This window comes from Raphanus sativus, unplaced genomic scaffold (genome assembly GCF_000801105.2).
Source record: "Raphanus sativus cultivar WK10039 unplaced genomic scaffold, ASM80110v3 Scaffold0471, whole genome shotgun sequence".
Taxonomy (NCBI): domain Eukaryota; kingdom Viridiplantae; phylum Streptophyta; class Magnoliopsida; order Brassicales; family Brassicaceae; genus Raphanus; species Raphanus sativus.
This window is the reverse complement of record NW_026615789.1, coordinates 9742-30170: the sequence shown is the minus strand read 5'-3', so window position 1 is coordinate 30170 and position 20429 is coordinate 9742. Positions and strand designations below refer to the sequence as shown.

General features: G+C 44.7%; 2 protein-coding genes across 2 annotated transcripts; one reads left to right on the top strand and one right to left on the bottom strand.

Annotated features, from left to right (window-relative positions):
- The first annotated feature begins 14627 nt into the window (after positions 1-14627).
- On the top strand, positions 14628-16135 carry LOC130502257 (uncharacterized). The gene is made up of 3 exons (XM_056997036.1): positions 14628-15102; positions 15178-15410; positions 15524-16135. The coding sequence occupies exons 1-3, from the start codon at positions 14628-14630 to the stop codon at positions 16133-16135; spliced, it is 1320 nt and encodes a 439-aa protein (XP_056853016.1).
- A 1775-nt stretch (positions 16136-17910) lies between these two features.
- LOC108832932 (uncharacterized) lies at positions 17911-19935 on the bottom strand. Its single transcript, XM_018606382.1, has 2 exons — positions 19135-19935; positions 17911-19050 (listed from the first exon to the last, which is right to left on the bottom strand). The coding sequence occupies exons 1-2, from the start codon at positions 19933-19935 to the stop codon at positions 17911-17913; spliced, it is 1941 nt and encodes a 646-aa protein (XP_018461884.1).
- Positions 19936-20429: the final 494 nt, after the last annotated feature.

Below are 20429 nucleotides of genomic sequence, written 5' to 3'. Positions count from 1 at the left end.
TTCTTCATAACTCCTATGAGATTTATTCAACTTCCTGGTCATTCTATACTGATTAATGGTTTCAAATCAAGCTTCTTACATCTTGGTTCCTCCTGGTTTGATAAGAATCATGAAGATATTGCCATATGTCCGAACAGGCTAATCTGGAATCATCTGAATAGAAAGTGGGATAGCTTCTTCCTCATAACTCCTATGAGATTTATTCAACTTCCTGGTCATTCTATACTGATTAATGGTTTCAAATCAAGCTTCTTACATCTTGGTTCCTCCTGGTTTGATAAGAATCATGAAGATATTGCCATATGTCCGAACAGGCTAATCTGGAATCATCTGAATAGAAAGTGGGATAGCTTCTTCTTCATAATATGAGATTTATTCAACTTCCTGGTCATTATATACTGATTAATGGTTTCAAATCAAGCTTCTTACATCTCGGTTCCTCCTGGTTTGATAAGAATCATGAAGATATTGCCATATGTCCGAACAGGCTAATCTGGAATCATCTGAATAGAAAGTGGGATAGCTTCTTCCTCATAACTCCTATGAGATTTATTCAACTTCCTGGTCATTCTATTCTGATTAATGGTTTAAATCAAGCTTCTTACATCTTGGTTATCCTGGTTTGATATGAATCATGAAGATATTGCCATATGTCCGAACAGGCTAATCTGGAATCATCTGAATAGAAAGTGGGATAGTTCTTCCTCATAACTCCTATGAGATTTATTCAACTTCCTGGTCATTCTATACTTACTAATGGTTTCAAATCAAGCTTCTTACATCTTGGTTCCTCCTGGTTTGATAAGAATCATGAAGATATTGCCATATGTCCGAACAGGCTAATCTGGAATCATCTGAATAGAAAGTGGGATAGCTTCCTCCTCATAACTCCTATGATATTTATTCAACTTCCTGGTCATTCTACACTGATTAATGGTTTCAAATCAAGCTTCTTACATCTTGGTTCCTCCTGGTTTGATAAGAATCATGAAGATATTGCCATATGTCCGAACAGGCTAATCTGGAATTATCTGAATAGAAAGTGGGATAGCTTCTTCCTCATAACTCCTATGAGATTTATTCAACTTCCTGGTCATTCTACACTGATTAATGGTTTCAAATCAAGCTTCTTACATCTTGGTTCATCCTGGTTTGATATGAATCATGAAGATATTACCATATGTCCGAACATGCTAATCTGGAATCATCTGAATAGAAAGTGGGATAGCTTCTTCTTCATAACTCCTATGAGATTTATTCAACTTCCTGGTCATTATATACTGATTAATGGTTTCAAATCAAGCTTCTTACATCTTGGTTCCTCCTGGTTTGATAAGAATCATGAAGATATTGCCATATGTCCGAACAGGCTAATCTGGAATCATCTGAATAGAAAGTGGGATAGCTTCTTCTTCATAACTCCTATGAGATTTATTCAACTTCCTGGTCATTCTATACTGATTAATGGTTTCAAATCAAGCTTCTTACATCTTGGTTATCCTGGTTTGATGAATCATGAAGATATTGCCATATGTCCGAACAGGCTAATCTGGAATCATCTGAATAGAAAGTGGGATAGCTTCTTCCTCATAAATCCTATGAGATTTATTCAACTTCCTGGTCATTCTATACTTACTAATGGTTTCAAATCAAGCTTCTTACATCTTGGTTCCTCCTGGTTTGATAAGAATCATGAAGATATTGCCATATGTCCAAACAGGCTAATCTGGAATCATCTGAATAGAAAGTGGGATAGCTTCTTCCTCATAACTCCTATGAGATTTATTCAACTTCCTGGTCATTCTATACTGATTAATGGTTTCAAATCAAGCTTCTTACATCTCGGTTCCTCCTGGTTTGATAAGAATCATGAAGATATTGCCATATGTCCGAACATGCTAATCTGGAATCATCTGAATAGAAAGTGGGATAGCTTCTTCTCATAACTCCTATGAGATTTATTCAACTTCCTGGTCATTCTATACTTATTAATGGTTTTCAAATCAAGCTTCTTAGATCTTGGTTCATCCTGGTTTGATATGAATCATGAAGATATTGCCATATGTCCGAACAGGCTAATCTGGAATCATCTGAATAAAAGTGGGATAGCTTCTTCCTCATAACTCCTATGAGATTTATTCAACTTCCTGTCATTCTATACTGATTAATGGTTTCAAATCAAGTTTCTTACATCTCGGTTCCTCCTGGTTTGATAAGAATCATGAAGATATTGCCATATGTCCGAACAGGCTAATCTGGAATCATCTGAATAGAAAGTGGGATAGCTTCTTCCTCATAACTCCTATGAGATTTATTCAACTTCCTGGTCATTCTACACTGATTAATGGTTTCAAATCAAGCTTCTTACATCTTGGTTCCTCCTGGTTTGATAAGAATCATGAAGATATTGCCATATGTCCGAACAGGCTAATCTGGAATCATCTGAATAGAAAGTGGGATAGCTTCTTCCTCATAACTCCTATGAGATTTATTCAACTTCCTGGTCATTCTACACTGATTAATGGTTTCAAATCAAGCTTCTTACATCTTGGTTCATCCTGGTTTGATATGAATCATGAAGATATTACCATATGTCCGAACAGGCTAATCTGGAATCATCTGAATAGAAAGTGGGATAGCTTCTTCCTCATAACTCCTATGAGATTTATTCAACTTCCTGGTCATTATATACTGATTAATTGTTTCAAATCAAGCTTCTTACATCTTGGTTCATCCTGGTTTGATATGAATCATGAAGATATTGCCATATGTCCGAACAGGCTAATCTGGAATCATCTGAATAGAAAGTGGGATAGCTTCTTCCTCATAACTCCTATGAGATTTATTCAACTTCCTGGTCATTATATACTGATTAATGGTTTCAAATCAAGCTTCTTACATCTTGTTTCCTCCTGGTTTGATAAGAATCATGAAGATATTGCCATATGTCCGAACATGCTAATCTGGAATCATCTGAATAGAAAGTGGGATAGCTTCTTCCTCATAACTCCTATGAGATTTATTCAACTTCCTGGTCATTCTATACTGATTAATGGTTTCAAATCAAGCTTCTTACATCTCGGTTCCTCCTGGTTTGATAAGAATAATGAAGATATTGCCATATGTCCGAACAGGCTAATCTGGAATCATCTGAATAGAAAGTGGGATAGCTTCTTCTTCATAACTCATATGAGATTTATTCAACTTCCTGGTGATTCTATCTGATTAATGGTTTCAAATCAAGCTTCTTACATCTTGGTTCATCCTGGTTTGATATGAATCATGAAGATATTGCCATATGTCCGAACAGGCTAATCTGGAATCATCTGAATAGAAAGTGGGATAGCTTCTTCCTCATAACTCCTATGAGATTTATTCAACTTCCTGGTCATTCTATACTGACTAATGGTTTCAAATCAAGCTTCTTACATCTTGGTTCATCCTGGTTTGATATGAAATATATTGCCATATGTCCGAAACAGGCTAATCTGAATCATCTGAATAGAAAGTGGGATAGCTTCTTCCTCATAACTCCTATGAGATTTATTCAACTTCCTGGTCATTCTATACTGATTAATGGTTTCAAATCAAGCTTCTTACATCTCGGTTCCTCTGGTTTGATAAGAATCATGAAGATATTGCCATATGTCCGAACAGGCTAATCTGGAATCATCTGAATAGAAAATGGGATAGCTTCTTCCTCATAACTCCTATGAGATTTATTCAACTTCCTGGTCATTCTACACTGATTAATGGTTTCAAATCAAGCTTCTTACATCTTGGTTCCTCCTGGTTTGATAAGAATCATGAAGATATTGCCATATGTCCGAACAGGCTAATCTGGAATCATCTGAATAGAAAGTGGGATAGCTTCTTCCTCATAACTCATATGAGATTTATTCAACTTCCTGGTCATTCTACACTGATTAATGGTTTCAAATCAAGCTTCTTACATCTTGGTTCATCCTGGTTTGATAGAATCATGAAGATATTCCATATGTCCGAACAGGCTAATCTGGAATCATCTGAATAGAAAGTGGGATTGCTTCTTCTTTCATAACTCCTATGAGATTTATTCAACTTCCTGGTCATTATATACTGATTAATGGTTTCAAATCAAGCTTCTTACATCTCGGTTCCTCCTGGTTTGATAAGAATCATGAAGATATTATCATATGTCCGAACAGGCTAATCTGGAATTATCTGAATAGAAAGTGGGATAGCTTCTTCTTCATAACTCATATGAGATTTATTCTACTTCCTGGTCATTCTATACTGATTAGTGGTTTCAAATCAAGCTTCTTACATCTTGGTTTATCCTGGTTTGATATGAATCATGAAGATATTGCCATATGTCCGAAAGGCTAATCTGGAATCATCTGAATAGAAAGTGGGATAGCTTCTTCCTCATAACTCCTATGAGATTTATTCAACTTCCTGGTCATTCTATACTTACTAATGGTTTCAAATCAAGCTTCTTACATCTTGGTTCATCCTGGTTTGATATGAATCATGAAGATATTGCCATATGTCCAAACAGGCTAATCTGTAATCATCTGTATAAAAGTGGGATAGCTTCTTCCTTATAACTCCAATGAGATTTATTCAACTTACCTGTCATTCTATACTGATTAATGGTTTCAAATCAAGCTTCTTACATCTCGGTTCCTCCTGGTTTGATAAGAATCATGAAGATATTGTCATATGTCCGAACAGGCTAATTGGAATCATCTGAATAGAAAGTGGGATAGCTTCTTCCTCATAAATCCTATGAGATTTATTCAACTTCCTGGTCATTCTATACTTACTAATGGTTTCAAATCAAGCTTCTTAGATCTTGGTTCATCCTGGTTTGATATGAATCATGAAGATATTGCCATATGTCCGAACAGGCTAATCTTTAATCATCTGTATAAAAGTGGGATAGCTTCTTCCTCATAACTCCTATGAGATTTATTCAAATTAATGTCATTCTATACTGATTAATGGTTTCAAATCAAGTTTCTTACATCTCGGTTCCTCCTGGTTTGATAAGAATCATGAAGATATTGTCATATGTCCGAACAGGCTAATCTGGAATCATCTAAATAGAAAATGGGATAGCTTCTTCCTCATAACTCCTATGATATTTATTCAACTTCCTGGTCATTCTACACTGATTAATGGTTTCAAATCAAGCTTCTTACATCTTGGTTCCTCCTCGTTTGATAAGAATCATGAAGATACTTGCCATATGTCCGAACATGCTAATCTGGAATCATCTGAATAGAAAATGGGATAGCTTCTTCCTCATAACTCCTATGATATTTATTCAACTTCCTGGTCATATATACTGATTAATTGTTTCAAATCAAGCTTCTTACATCTTGGTTCATCCTGGTTTGATATGAATCATGAAGATATTACCATATGTCCGAACAAGCTAATCTGGAATCATCTGAATAGAAAGTGGGATAGCTTCTTCCTCATAACTCCTATGAGATTTATTCAACTTACCTGGTCATTCTATTCTGATTAATGGTTTCAAATCAAGCTTCTTACATCTTGGTTCCTCCTGGTTTGATAAGAATCATGAAGATATTGTCATATATGTCCGAACAGGCTAATCTGGAATCATCTGAATAGAAAGTGGGATAGCTTCTTCCTCATAACTCCTATGAGATTTATTCAACTTCCTGGTCATTCTACACTGATTAATGGTTTCAAATAAAGCTTCTTACATCTTGGTTCATCCTGGTTTGATATGAATCATGAAGATATTACCATATGTCCGAACAGGCTAATCTGGAATCATCTGAATAGAAAGTGGGATAGCTTCTTCTTCATAACTCCTATGAGATTTATTCAACTTCCTGGTCATTATATACTGATTAATTGTTTCAAATCAAGCTTCTTACATCTTGGTTCATCCTGGTTTGATATGAATCATGAAGATATTACCATATGTCCGAACAGGCTAATCTGGAATCATCTGAATAGAAAGTGGGATAGCTTCTTCTTCATAACTCATATGAGATTTATTCAACTTCCTGGTCATTATATACTGATTAATTGTTTCAAATCAAGCTTCTTACATCTTGGTTCCTCCTGGTTTGATAAGAATCATGAAGATATTGCCATATGTCCGAACAGGCTAATCTGGAATCATCTGAATAGAAAGTGGGATAGCTTCTTCTTCATAACTCATATGAGATTTATTCAACTTCCTGGTCATTCTACACTGATTAATGTTTTCAAATCAAGCTTCTTACATCTTGGTTCATCCTGGTTTGATATGAATCATGAAGATATTGCCATATGTCCGAACAGGCTAATCTGGAATCATCTGAATAAAAAGTGGGATAGCTTCTTCTTCATAACTCCTATGAGATTTATTCAACTTCCTGGTCATTCTATACTGATTAATGGTTTCAAATCAAGCTTCTTACATCTTGGTTCATCCTGGTTTGATATGAATCATGAAGATATTGCCATATGTCCGAACAGGCTAATCTGGAATCATCTGAATAGAAAGTGGGATAGCTTCTTCCTCATAACTCCTATGAGATTTATTCAACTTCCTGGTCATTCTACACTGATTAATGGTTTCAAATCAAGCTTCTTACATCTTGGTTCCTCCTGGTTTGATAAGAATCATGAAGATATTGCTATATGTCCGAACAGACTAATCTGGAATTATCTGAATAGAAAGTGGGATAGCTTCTTCCTCATAACTCATATGAGATTTATTCAACTTCCTGGTCATTCCACACTGATTAATGGTTTCAAATCAAGCTTCTTACATCTTTGTTCATCCTGGTTTGATATGAATCATGAAGATATTAACATATGTCTGAACATGCTAATCTGGAATCATCTGAATAGAAAGTGGGATAGCTTCTTCTTCATAACTCCTATGAGATTTGTTCAACTTCCTGGTCATTATATACTGATTAATTGTTTCAAATCAAGCTTCTTACATCTTGGTTCATCCTGGTTTGATATGAATCATGAAGATATTACCATACTGTAGGGACAAGATTCACATCCTCTTACAAGGCCGAATAACAGATAGTCCGGCCCACTAATGACTCCGCGTCAGCTCGGCCCGTCGGCCCAAAGGCCGAGCGATTCTTAAATGGCACCTCGGCTCCTACAGAGCGGCGCCCCGAAGCCCGCTAAGTTGAGACGACGACGCCCGGCCCACGGACGAAAAGCCCATCAAGTTTAGGTCACGAAGACTAGGTCATGAGATCAAGAGGACGTCAGCTATAAAAGGAGACGAAGGGACAATGAGGAGGGGATCCGAAACCAGAGACACTCACTTGACAGCTAGAATTAGGGTTTTCATCTTGTATTCTCGTCGTTGTACTTTTCCGACCGTCAGCTTCCGAGCTCCGGTCTCTCTTTCTTACCGCTTGTTTCCTCTTTTGTACACCAACTGAACTCTTTCTCATCTGAATAAAAACGTCTTCGACTAAACCCACAATCAAAATCTGTCTACTTTAGCATATAACCGTTTTCCGATCAAATAGTTGGCGCCCACCGTGGGGCTAAGCGAAGTAACGTCAACATCAGATGGGATCGACTAACGACGTTTCCACTTCCGGCGAAGAGCAGGATGCTCGTGAGCCGACACCAACCCCAACACCGGCGACTCCCTTGCCGGTGCCATCACCAGCATCCATCGATACCATCATGGCCCGTCTAGCTCAACAGGACGCCGCCCAAAAAGCAGTAACCGACCAGCTCACTGCTCTCGCTGCTCTCATCGCCCCCCTTGCCGCGAACGCCGACGCTTCAACGGCAGCTTACCGGCAACACCTTTTCGCCACCGAGAGGACGGCCGGCGCCGTACCTGCTCAAGACGAAGCTCCCGACACCGAAGACCGCGCTCCGGAGCAGGCAACCAATGCTCGTGGAGACGCCTCCGACGTCCAAACCATCAACAAGCTCGCGGCGCTCAAGCAGTCCATCCTCGACATCAGCTCACAGATCCACCACGTGACGACATCTGCTCCGCAGATAGAACGCGTCCTCGCCGAGTCTCTCCGTACCCCTTTTTCCAAGAAAATAACCAAGGTTAGGCTCCGAAAAATGGACAAGCTCCGCTTGCCGACTTTCGACAGACTCTCTGACCTGACGGTCCACGTCACGTCGTTCAACATCGCTATGCGCCGTGTAAATCTCTCCGACGAAGAGAAAGACGCCGTGCAAACCCTAGAAGGGACAGCCTTAGCTTGGTTCACTGGCCTCAAAGAAAACTCTGTCAACAGTTTCCACGATCTCTCCACCGCCTTCCTCAAGAACTACATCATGTTCACTCGCGAGGAAGCGACCGCTTCCGATCTGTGGAATCTCACCCAAGCCAACGGTCAAAGCCTCCGCACTTCATGGAAAAGTTCAAGTCCGTCGTCTCCAAAGTAGACATCCCCGACCAAATCGCCGTCGAATCCTTGAAAAACACCCTTCACCTCAAGTCTACTTTCCGAGCCGACCTTTAACGACACCCGACGCGATCCCTCGCAGGACACGAAGGCAATCATCGGATGACAGAACGCTGCGAAAGATGCAGCCGCGAGCAAAGCTCGGCCAAAACGGGCGACAACCGTCAGGAGCCGAGGCAGCATTCATCCGGCAACCCGAAGCGCAACTTCGCATACGCCGTCGCCGAGGAAGAGGATCCTGCATCTACTGCTGTGGTCCGGGAAAAAGGGTGGAACTTCTACAACCGCCCGTCCTCCGAAAGCGATCCGAAGGGCCAGGCGCCGTCCGAGTCCTCGGGTCCTAACGCCCCCCCTTCCCGAAAATACTGTGCTTACCACAAAGTCGACACTCACAACACGAATGAGTGCAATGTCCTCTACAAACAGTTCTTATCGTCTGTGGCAAGTGGCAAGCTGGAGATCGAGCCACCCCCTAAACCAAAGCCCAAGAACGGCAAGAGCTGGAGCAAAAACAAAGAAAAGAAGTCTAAGAAGTCCAAAGAGAAGCAACCTCAAGCCAACGCAGAGGAAGAGGACGCTCAGGATAAAGACGACTCATCGGCTGACGAAGAACAGCCGAGGAACCGTCGACGAGTAGAAGTCATCCTCTCCAAAATGAGCGACTCTTCGGACGACGAGCAGACTGAGCAGACTCCTCCCCGAGTAAACGCTACCAACGCAGAAGGGACCGACCTTCGGACTTTGCTAAAGCGGAAAGCCGCAACTGCAGCGATCCTCGTACCCACCGAAGCTCCGTACTACGGTACCACAGATAGCGCGTCCAAATCCCAAAGGATCGATCCGGATCACCCCTTCCAAGTCTCCGACCTACGCGATAGCCTCAACTCTAAGGTCGACGACCTTAGGATAAAGCTCAACCGCTCCAAACGATCTGACCTGCGTAGGCACTTGGACAAAGCGAAAGAACGCCATTCCATTGCCACAGCAGACGACATCGGGACTAGCGATCTCCGCGAACAAATCGAATCCCGACGCAGAAGTCGCTTCCCCCGGATCAGCGTAATCATGGGAGGATCCCCCCTCTGCGAAGACTCCGTCAGAGCAGTCAAAGACTACAGGCGACAAGCCGTCACCTCCAAACGTTGGCCTTCGTCTGCCGGAGACGACCATCATATAACATTTTCCAACACCGACACACGGGGCGTCCATATGCGTCACAACGATCCACTCCTCGTTGACATCGGAATCGGAGAATGCCAAGTCACCAAAGTCTTGATCGACACCGGAAGCTCGGTCGATCTCATCATCCGCCACACGTTGGATAAGATGGGCGTCGATCTACAAAACATGAAACCGTCCTCTCGCACCCTTACTGGATTTAACGGGGCTTCGGAGCAGATGCTCAGCACGATACGCCTCCCCGTCTATGCAGGAGATATCGTTCGCACGGTGAAGTTCTCCGTTATACAAGCCAGAGCACCGTATAACGCGATCCTTGGCACCCCCTGGCTCCATGCAATGAGAGCCATTCCGTCATCCTACCACCAGTGTGTCAAGTTCCCGGGAAAGGACGGCAGTACACAAACCATCCGTGGAGACCAGCAGGCCGCGAGAGAAATACTCATTGCAACGGTGAAACTCCAGCAGTCTGTATCCCTCATCAACTCCGTGATAGAACCAAAATCGAGCACCGTTCTTTTTGTTCATGGACACGAACCAAAATGGCGATCTTGTCAACCAGCTCGACCAAACCGAGGTTTCACCATCAGTTCATGAAGATCACCCGACCAACCAGCCAGACCAGCCCGCGTGCGTCCTTGTCCTTACACGATGGACCCGATCATCATGGATGAACCTGGACGCTTGGACGAATCTTGACCAGTCTACATCAGAATCCACAATCTTGACCAGACTTCATCATTTTCCGCAACCTTGACTAAGACTACATCAATTTCTACAACTTTGACTCTCTAATAATTATTTAGTCAAATGTTGTATTTTCTAGACATCTTTTTCCACACATTATTTATGTTTCTCTTTGACTACATCTAGTATAAATATGTAGTCACTTTCATGAATAAAGGCAGATCAATTTGGTTGTTTATTTTTGTTCTTCTTCTTTGAGTGAGAGAGAGTTCTTTAGCTAGTTCATCGGTTTGAACCGGCTTGTTGATTTGGTGGTCAGCCAATCATCTTTGTGTGTTATTTGGTGGTTAGCCAACGCACTACACCCGTTCTTTGGTGGTTAGCCTTAGATCATTGGTATATCAAGAGTCATTCCGCACCTCTTGACGATCCATTCATTCCATCCCAGTTCCAGAAGTGCCTTCGCCTTCTCGGTTCATATCCAACACCCGGCCAAAGCCATCCTCCCGATTTTTGGGTCTATCATTTGGTATCAGAGCCACTTTGGCTGGTTTGTTTTCTATCTTCTTTTCACCTTCTCATCTCTTCATCATTTTCTGTTCTTATTTCTTTTTGGATCCGGGCTGTTCCTTTACTCCCTTGTGATCGCCATATAAAAAAAAAAAAAAAAAAAAAAGAAAAAAAAATCGATAAAAAAAGCGAAAAAGTAAAAGTCTTGGTTTGAATCACTTCTGAAGAGAAATCCAGGGGGAGTGGTGGAAGAGAAAGCCTGCTGGCCGAGGAGAAATCCGGCCTTAGGACAGTTAAGGCGGATCCACACAAAAAAAAATCTCTTCATCTTCATTTCTTTTCTTTTTCCACAAAGTTTGTTTTGGGTTTTTGATTGCTGAAATTTTGACTGCCTATCATCCTTTGAAACAGTAAAAGAACTCTGAGTGATCACCTAAAAATCGTGAGCTAAACACTTTGAGAGTGTGAGGATTTTTTATGTGCTAACTTGGTTGTTAAGTGTTTTCAGGATGTTTGGACTTCTCAAGAAATCAAAACCACAACAAGATGTCTACTTTCCTTTTAAAACTGTTTTTGAAAAGGAGCAATTGATTTTTGAAAAGAAACAGTTTGCTGCTAATAGGTTTGATTTTGTGCAGAAAAGGAAGAGACAAAACAGGTCCGATGATGAGAAGTGGGTCAGAAGTGGTGATCGTCCCTTCACCAAAACCAAGAGAAGCAGCCGTGATGTGTTTGATCAGAATAAGATTCAGACTTATGCCAGTTTGGAGAAGATGTTGCATAAGGCGATTCATGCTGTCCGACAACTCAAAAGGAAGGAAAACACCAACACTTCTTCAGCACCAAAAAAGCAATGTAAGTCTTCTTATCTTTCAAATTCTGATTTGAAAACTAATGATAATTCTTTTGATAAAAGCAAAGCTGTGAAACCCACAAGCAAGGCTCTTTCTACCAGGTGTTTCAAATGCCATAAGGTCGGCCATTATGCTAACAAGTGCCAAAAACAGAAACCGTTGGTGACCTTGAAGAACGTTGAAAACGAGCCAGAAAAGGAAGTTGAAACCGAGCAAGAAAAAGAAGGACTTTCAGATCCATTGCCAATTTTCGATGAGTACCCACATGAACCGGATGAAGGGTCAGATGGAGAGCAAAACCATGGTCATCAAACAAACCAAGAAGAATCTTCGTCCATTCAAGAGCCGGACCAAACCCAAGGTGAGCAATGTATTGATTATGATTCTTGTGCTTATACCCCTTTTCCTTTTAATGTTCCAGATTTGAGGACAAATCTTTTTGAAGAGGGAGAGTATGATAGAACCAAAATCGAGCACCGTTCTTTTTGTTCATGGACACGAACCAAAATGGCGATCTTGTCAACCAGCTCGACCAAACCGAGGTTTCACCATCAGTTCATGAAGATCACCCGACCAACCAGCCCGACCAGCCCGCGTGCGTCCTTGTCCTTACACGATGGACCCGATCATCATGGATGAACCTGGACGCTTGGACGAATCTTGACCAGTCTACATCAGAATCCACAATCTTGACCAGACTTCATCATTTTCCGCAACCTTGACTAAGACTACATCAATTTCTACAACTTTGACTCTCTAATAATTATTTAGTCAAATGTTGTATTTTCTAGACATCTTTTTCCACACAATATTTATGTTTCTCTTTGACTACATCTAGTATAAATATGTAGTCACTTTCATGAATAAAGGCAGATCAATTTGGTTGTTTATTTTTGTTCTTCTTCTTTGAGTGAGAGAGAGTTCTTTAGCTAGTTCATCGGTTTGAACCGGCTTGTTGATTTGGTGGTCAGCCAATCATCTTTGTGTGTTATTTGGTGGTTAGCCAACGTACTACACCCGTTCTTTGGTGGTTAGCCTTAGATCATTGGTATATCAAGAGTCATTCCGCACCTCTTGACGATCCATTCATTCCATCCCAGTTCCAGAAGTGCCTTCGCCTTCTCGGTTCATATCCAACACCCGGCCAAAGCCATCCTCCCGATTTTTGGGTCTATCACTCCGTCTCCAAACCCATCCATAAAGTATACCCTCAGAAAGAAGAAATCCGCGAGGTCCCGCTTGACGTAAACGACCCGACAAAGGTCATACGAATCGGCGCCTTTCTCTCGGATGAAATGCAAACCCAGATCACCTCCTTCCTCCGAGAGAACTCCTCAACGTTCGCCTGGTCCGCAGCAGACATGAAGGGAATCGACCCAACTATAACCTCACACGAGTTGAATGTCGACCCCACTTTCAAACCAATCCGGCAGAAAAGGCGGAAACTTGGACCCGACCGATCGAAAGCAGTCAACGAGGAGGTAGACCGATTACTCGCAGCAGGATCCATCACCGAGGTTCGATACCCCGAGTGGTTGGCAAATCCGGTTGTCGTCAAAAAGAAAAACGGGAAGTGGCGCGTCTGCGTCGATTTTACTGATCTCAACAAGGCATGCCCGAAAGACAGCTACCCACTCCCCCATATCGATCGACTGGTCGAGTCAACAGCAGGCAATGAACTGCTTCCCTTCATGGACGCCTTCTCGGGGTATAATCAAATAATGATGCACCCCGACGACCGAGAGAAGACAGCTTTCATCACTGACCGGGGAACCTACTGCTATAAGGTCATGCCTTTCGGACTGAAAAACGCTGGAGCGACTTACCAGCGCCTCGTCAATAAGATGTTTGCTGACAGACTGGGTAACACCATGGAAGTATACATCGATGACATGCTAGTCAAATCGCTTCACGCGAACGATCACCTCGACCATCTACGCGATTGTTTCAAGACGTTGAACGAGTATGGGATGAAACTCAACCCGGCCAAATGCACATTCGGCGTCACCTCGGGCGAATTCCTGGGATACATAGTGACCCAGCGAGGCATCGAAGCCAACCCCAAGCAGATATCAGCAATCCTCGATCTTCCCAGTCCGAAGAACAGTAGAGAGGTACATCATTTGACAGGCAGAATCGCAGCCCTCAACAGGTTCATCTCTCGATCAACCGACAAGTGCCTTCCATTCTATGAGTTGTTGCGAGGAAACAGACGATTCGTCTGGGACGATAAGTGCGAGGAGGCCTTCACTCAGCTCAAGCACTACCTCACAACGCCTCCGGTCCTCGCAAAACCAGAAGTCGGTGATATCTTATCCCTTTACATCGCAGTCACTTCCTCGGCAGTTAGCGGTGTCCTCATCCGAGAAGACCGAGGCAAACTGAAACCCATCTTCTACATCAGCAAACGCATGACCGAAGCGGAAACCCGCTACCCAACTCTGGAAAAAATGGCTCTTGCTGTCGTTACCTCGGCTCGTAAACTTCGCCCCTACTTCCAGTCACACAGTATCGAGGTCCTCTCCAACCAGCCTCTTCGGACGGTGATGCAGAATACAAATCAGTCAGGACGGCTGACTAAATGGGCAATGGAGCTAAGTGCTCACGACATAACGTACAAAAACCGCACAGCAGCCAAGTCGCAAGTCCTCGCTGATTTCCTCATCGAGCTCACACCGGAGCTCGAACAGGATCTCATCCTACCAAGTAACAACTGGATATTGCACGTGGACGGCTCCTCAACGAACAAAGGATCGGGCGCAGGCGTCCAGCTGCAGTCGCCAACCGGAGAACTGATCCGACATCCTTCACCTTCGATTTCACCGCTTCCAACAACGAGGCGGAGTATGAGTCTCTCATCGCGGGACTCCGTCTCGCCCAAGCCGTCAAAGTTAAACAGCTAAGCGCGTATTGCGACTCCCAGCTCGTCGTAAGTCAATACCACGCAGACTATGACGTACGAAATGACCGGATGGATGCATACCTCCGCATCGTCCAAGATATAGCCAAAGGTTTCGAGTTCTTCGAACTAACCAAAGTTCCCCGTGGGGAGAACATCTGCGCCGACGCTCTTGCTGCCCTCGGTAGCAAACTTCACGATCAAGTAAAGCGGACGATTCCGATCCACCGCATCGAAAGACCGAGCATTGACCAAGAAGGGGGAACAGTCGCTTCGGTCACCGAAGCAACACCCCCCATCGACGATTCCCCTGCGACGACCGACGACGATCAAACGACCGACTGGCGTCTCGAGTTCATTAATTTCCTCGCCCATGGGACATTGCCCGCGGATAAATGGGAAGCAAGGCGATTAAAGCGACGCAGCGTGCATTACGTCGTCACCGAAGGAGAGCTCCACCGATGGACCGCCACTAAAGTTCTCCTCAAATTTATCCATGGCGAACAAACGAGGCTCGTTATGGCAGAAACTCATGAAGGCGCAGCAGGTAATCACTCAGGAGGCCGAGCCCTCGCTTTGAAGATCAAGAACCTCGGTTTCTACTAGCCGTTGATGAACACAGACTGCGACTCCTACGTTCGCCACTGCGACAAATGCCAACGCCACGCTTGTACGATCCACAGTCCGACCGAGCTCCTCCGTACCATGACCGCACCATATCCCTTCATGCGGTGGGGAATGAACATCATCGGCCCGTTGCCGACCTCCCGCCAAAAGCGCTTCATCCTCGTCTTAACCGACTATTTCACAAAGTGGGTGGAAGCAGAGGCATACGCGAACGTCACAGACAAAGAAGTGCAAAAATTTGTCTGGAAGAACATCATTTGCCGTCACGGACTCCCTTATGAAATGTCACCAACAATGGGTCCCAATTTATCTCGCACAACTTCCGCGAATTTTGTGAGAAGTGGAGAATCCGTCTCAACACCTCAACGCCGAGGTACCCGCAGTGCAACGGACAAGGCGAGTCAACAAACAAAACTGTCATAGACGGTCTGAAAAAACGACTCGACTTGAAGAAAGGATGCTGGGCCGACGAATTGGACGGCGTTCTGTGGTCTCACCGTACTACACCTCGGGGAGCAACGCAAGCTACCCCCTTTTCGCTGGCATACGGAGTCGAGGCAATGGCACCAGCCGAGGTAAACGTCACCAGCTTACGACGTTCAAAGATGCCCCTTCACGACGAAATCAACCGAGACATGCTCCTAGACGCTCTGGATAATATAGAGGAACGACGCGACCAAGCGCTCCTCCGTATCCAAAATTACCAGAATCAGATCGAGAGCTACTACAATAAGAAGGTTCGATCCCGACCTCTCGAACTCGGAGACCTCGTCTTGCGCAAAGTGTTCGAAAACACCAAAGAGTGGAAGGCCGGCAAGTTAGGCGCCAATTGGGAAGGCCCCTACAAGATTACACAAGTCATCCGCCCCAGAGTCTTCCGACTCGAGACTTCCCGTGGCGACGCGGTACCTCGCGCCTGGAACTCCATGCATCTACGACGCTTCTACTCGTAAGGCGATTGCAGATTAAAAAAAAAAAAAAAAAAAAAAAACCCGAGCAAGTGCATCCTTCGATCACTCTTGCTCGTGCAACCGAGTAAGTGCACTTCACGGTCACTCTTACTCACAAAACCCGAACTACGAATGGCTTGATCCTCACTCGAGGTACGTAGGCAGCCTTAACCGGTCCAGCTATAACAAAAAACAAAATCAACCCTTCCCCGAGAAGAGTATCCCACAACACGAAGACCCGTCCTGATGCACCTCAGGACGTAGACCAGGACGTGACACAGCCCCAGAATGGAGATCAGGACGACCAGATCAGCTCAGTCGAGGTTCATCCATCCGGCCGCACCAGACAGACAGACCGAGCAGTGTACCGGATCGACCCGCGTACTCCCGGGAAGGACCTTAGGCTGGATCCACGACCAGATGACCAAACTGATCAACCCACACGCCTTCTCTCCCGTCCTACTCGCCACTCTAAGACCAACAGTCAAGCCAGAACTCACTTTGATCGAGAGGAACCCGATTCAGGCCACAGCCTATCTCTTTTGGCCCGTTTGGTCCGTACCGCGCACATGGACGGACATGCTCTTGATCTGATCGACCAGTTTGATTCTTTCATGGGATTTGATGACTCCAATCTGTCTAAGGCAAGGATTCTTAAGCTCTCCGAAGATTTGGGTCAAGTGAAGTCTTCATCCGTTCATGATGGTTCGATGATCACCCACGCGGGCAGTCCGTCGTATGTCCTTCTCCTTACTGCGATGGAACCGATCATCACGGACGCACCTAGACTCTCTGATGTATCTGGACCAGTCAACATCTGAGACCGTGCTTTGACCAGTCTTCCCTTGTTTTCCACACTTTGACTAGTCTTAGTCAAATTTATGTTTTCTATGCCTTGTTTTCTGCACTTTTCTTTATTTCTCTTTGACTCAAAACTCTATATAATGTAGTCCCATTTCATTGCAACATCATCAACGAAATTCTTCTTTTTATTTGAGTTTTTACTCTCTGTTCTTTGTCAAGAACACTTTAGTTTCTTTGGTGTGGTTAGCTCCAAACGAACGCCTCTTTCTAGTTGGACCGGTGTGTCATATCCGGCAACTGATTGAGTTTGCTTCCTTGTTGGACCTGTGAGTCATATCAGGCAACAATCAAGCACCCCGGCAGTATCATTGGGTCCTTCCGCAACCCATTGTGTCGTCAAACAATCCATCAGTTCTCTTCGGAGTTCATATCTCTTCATACCGGACGAGTGATCAGTAGGGTGTATCACGTCCCCTCATAGCGATATCTACGCGCGAGCTCGGCCCCGTCCCCTCGCAAACGTGCAACGATACTCGCCCCGTCAACGAATACGTCCTGATCAGACACATATTCGCGGGAACATGGTCGCGTCGCTACCATTAGTCGGCGTGCCCGAGGCAATGACCCTATTATTTCGTGATTTGTAAAGCAACGGTCTGGCCAACCAAAAACTTTGAAATTACTTCGAAATCAATAGAACCGTCAATGTCTGAAATTTTCTCTAAGTTTGAAAGAGTCCACACTCATCTTTTCGTTCTCGAAAGAAGAAATGATAAAGATTAAAACAATAGCAAACATCCTTCAAAAGTTGGGATCGAACAATTCCTAAAAGAAAATCATCGTTTGCCCAAAAGTTGAACCAAACGACAGGCAAAACGATAAAGTACTACAAAGTTTTTAAAGGCAAAGCCTTACAAGGCACAGACAAAAGGTAGCACGACAGAAATAATAAAAGAGAGGAGAAGGAAAGCGGATCAATCCTTAGCAAGATCCTCTTCCTCGGCGGCCGGTTCCTGCTCCTCGGGCCTTTGCGCCTCAGTTCTCTGCTCTCCGGACCCGCGCTCCCCATCTTCGACTTGCTCCCTCGATTCCTCGGCCTCTTCCTCGTCTTGGTCATCTCCCTGATCCTCAGCGGAAGTGTCTGACACGAGGAGAATCGGAGATCCCTCCCTAGCCGCATCCGAAATTGGCTCTATCTCCGAAGGCACTTTCTCCAGGGGTCGATCGCCGGAAGTTAGAGCACCGGCGGGATAGTCAGTCGATACCATCGTTCGCGAAGGATCTTCGCCGAACTCCCGTTGCCCATAACCTTCAGCAATCGAACCCGAAAGAGCAGCCGCGTCATTCGGATCGATCAGGCTGGTGTTGGACCCGAAGGTGTTAAGGCCAGCCAGCATCCTCTCGTCAACAAACTGAGAGGGTAACACGAGCGGAGAGAGAGTAAGGTCGCTTTCTGGGATATCTCCCACTTTGAGCTCCTTAGCCGCCTGATCGTACTCTTTTTCCCGATCCGCAAACATGTCAATGGTGTCCTGCGGGATGTCGCGGCCCGCTTCCAGCAGAACCTCAAGGCAAGACCTCGTTCCAAACGCCTGATTATACATGGCATTTGCGTCATCAAAAGGTCCGCGGCGCTTCTCCCGGTCCATTATGTTGCGGAAACGCCTGTTGCATTTGGCGATCATCTCGGTCTGAACGCGAATCCTCTCCTGCGTCACCTCGAAGACCCGAGAACGCTTCAGTCGCTCGATCTCTTTCGCCTGCTGCTCAATCTTCTTTTGGTGCTGCTCGATGACCTTTGCCTGATCCTTCTCAGCCACTTCTTCCTTCTCCTTCATCAGGGCTATCTCGGTCTCCAGGATCCCCACGGTCTCTTGAGAAGCACCCAATGCGGCTTCTGTAGAAGCCAACTTCTCCTTTTGGTCCTTTCGGCGAGAGATCGCGCGGGACGCCTTCTCCTTGAGCTTGTCAGTTTCCGCCGTCCACTCGGCCTTCTTCCTCCTAATAAAGGCATCTTTGGCCGCCACCAATTTCTCGGAGCGCCGTAACTTGGTGCGGGTCGTCTTGAGCTCGGTATCGTACAACTCTACGACGAAGTTCATGCTCCCGTCACCCTGCAAGACGAGAAATCAAAATCATGATTAACACTTCGACAAAAATACTTCCAACTAGAATCAAAGGAAAAAGAGAATCGTTACCCGAAGCTTGGCTTGAGCAGCATCAGTATACTCCTTCTTGAAGATAAGATCGCTCAGAAGCAATGGGCGGGGACCACCGTTAATCTGACTCATCAACTCCGCGCATTTGTCCGGAGCATAGATGAGGGGGGTCATCCCGTCGTACTCAAAGCGCACCTTATCTGGGAACTCCGGAGGACCTCTTCTCGGGACGGAAGGCGGGGCGGAGTTTCGCACAGCTGGAGCCTTAGAAGTAGATGGCTGAATCGGGGCCGTCGTAGAGGCTAGAGCTGGCGGATCCTCGCTTTGAACATCTCCCTCACTAGGGCCCGCCTTCTTCTTTTTCCTGTTCAGTAATAGCTGCGCCTCGGGAGAATCGTCTTCTGCCCCTCCTGAAGGATCGGCAACCACATCCTCACTGTCACCCTCCCGAGATCCGGTCCTCTCCTGCGAAAGCGGCCCTTCGCCAGCTTTGGTTCCTTTTTTCTTCTTCTTCTTAGGAGGGCCCTCGGTCTCCGGATGATCGACATGCTCATCCTCTTGATCCCCTTCAGCCGAAGAATCGCGCCGGGATCTCTTTTTTCCCTTTTTCTTCAAAGGACCGGGAGTTATCACCGGAGCATCCTCAGGAACCTCAGCGGCCTGCCGAACATCTGCGGCTGGGCCCTCAGTCCGAGAGTCTTCACCATGAGCCGGGGATCCGTCCCTCGAGACAACCGGTGGGGGGCTCTCGACAACTGGCGCCGCCAAGCGCGGAGGATCGGCCCTCGGGAGACTTAGCTGAGCCCTTATCAGCTCGCTCAAATTCGGTTGAGGCCTCATAACTCATATGAGATTTATTCGACTTCCTGGTCATTCTACACTGATTAATGGTTTCAAATCAAGCTTGTTACATCTTGGTTCATCCTGGTTTGATATGAATCATGAAGATATTACCATATGTCCGAACAGGCTAATCTGGAATCATATGAATAGAAAGTGGGATAGCTTCTTCTTCATAACTCTTATGAGATTTATTCAACTTCCTGGTCATTATATACTGATTAATTGTTTCAAATCAAGCTTCTTACATCTTGGTTTCTCCTGGTTTGATAAGAATTATGAAGATATTGCCATATGTCCGAACAGGCTAATCTGGAATCATCTGAATACAAAGTGGGATAGCTTCTTCTTCATAACTCATATGAGATTTATTCAACTTCCTGGTCATTATATACTGATTAATGGTTTCAAATCAAGCTTCTTACATCTCGGTTCCTCCTGGTTTGATAAGAATCATGAAGATGTTGTCATATGTCCGAACAGGCTAATCTGGA

Excerpts from the sequence above, each read along its gene's own strand:
- LOC108832932 (XM_018606382.1), bottom strand. The coding sequence starts at position 19,935 with ATGAGGCCTCAACCGAATTTGAGCGAGCTGATAAGGGCTCAGCTAAGT. Across the intron at positions 19,051-19,134 it reads CTGCTCAAGCCAAGCTTCGG|GGTGACGGGAGCATGAACTT; the intron begins GTAACGATTCTC and ends CTCGTCTTGCAG.
- LOC130502257 (XM_056997036.1), top strand. The coding sequence starts at position 14,628 with ATGGATGCATACCTCCGCATCGTCCAAGATATAGCCAAAGGTTTCGAG. Across the intron at positions 15,103-15,177 it reads AACTCATGAAGGCGCAGCAG|ACTGCGACTCCTACGTTCGC; the intron begins GTAATCACTCAG and ends TGATGAACACAG. Across the intron at positions 15,411-15,523 it reads CGAACGTCACAGACAAAGAA|TGGAGAATCCGTCTCAACAC; the intron begins GTGCAAAAATTT and ends TTTTGTGAGAAG.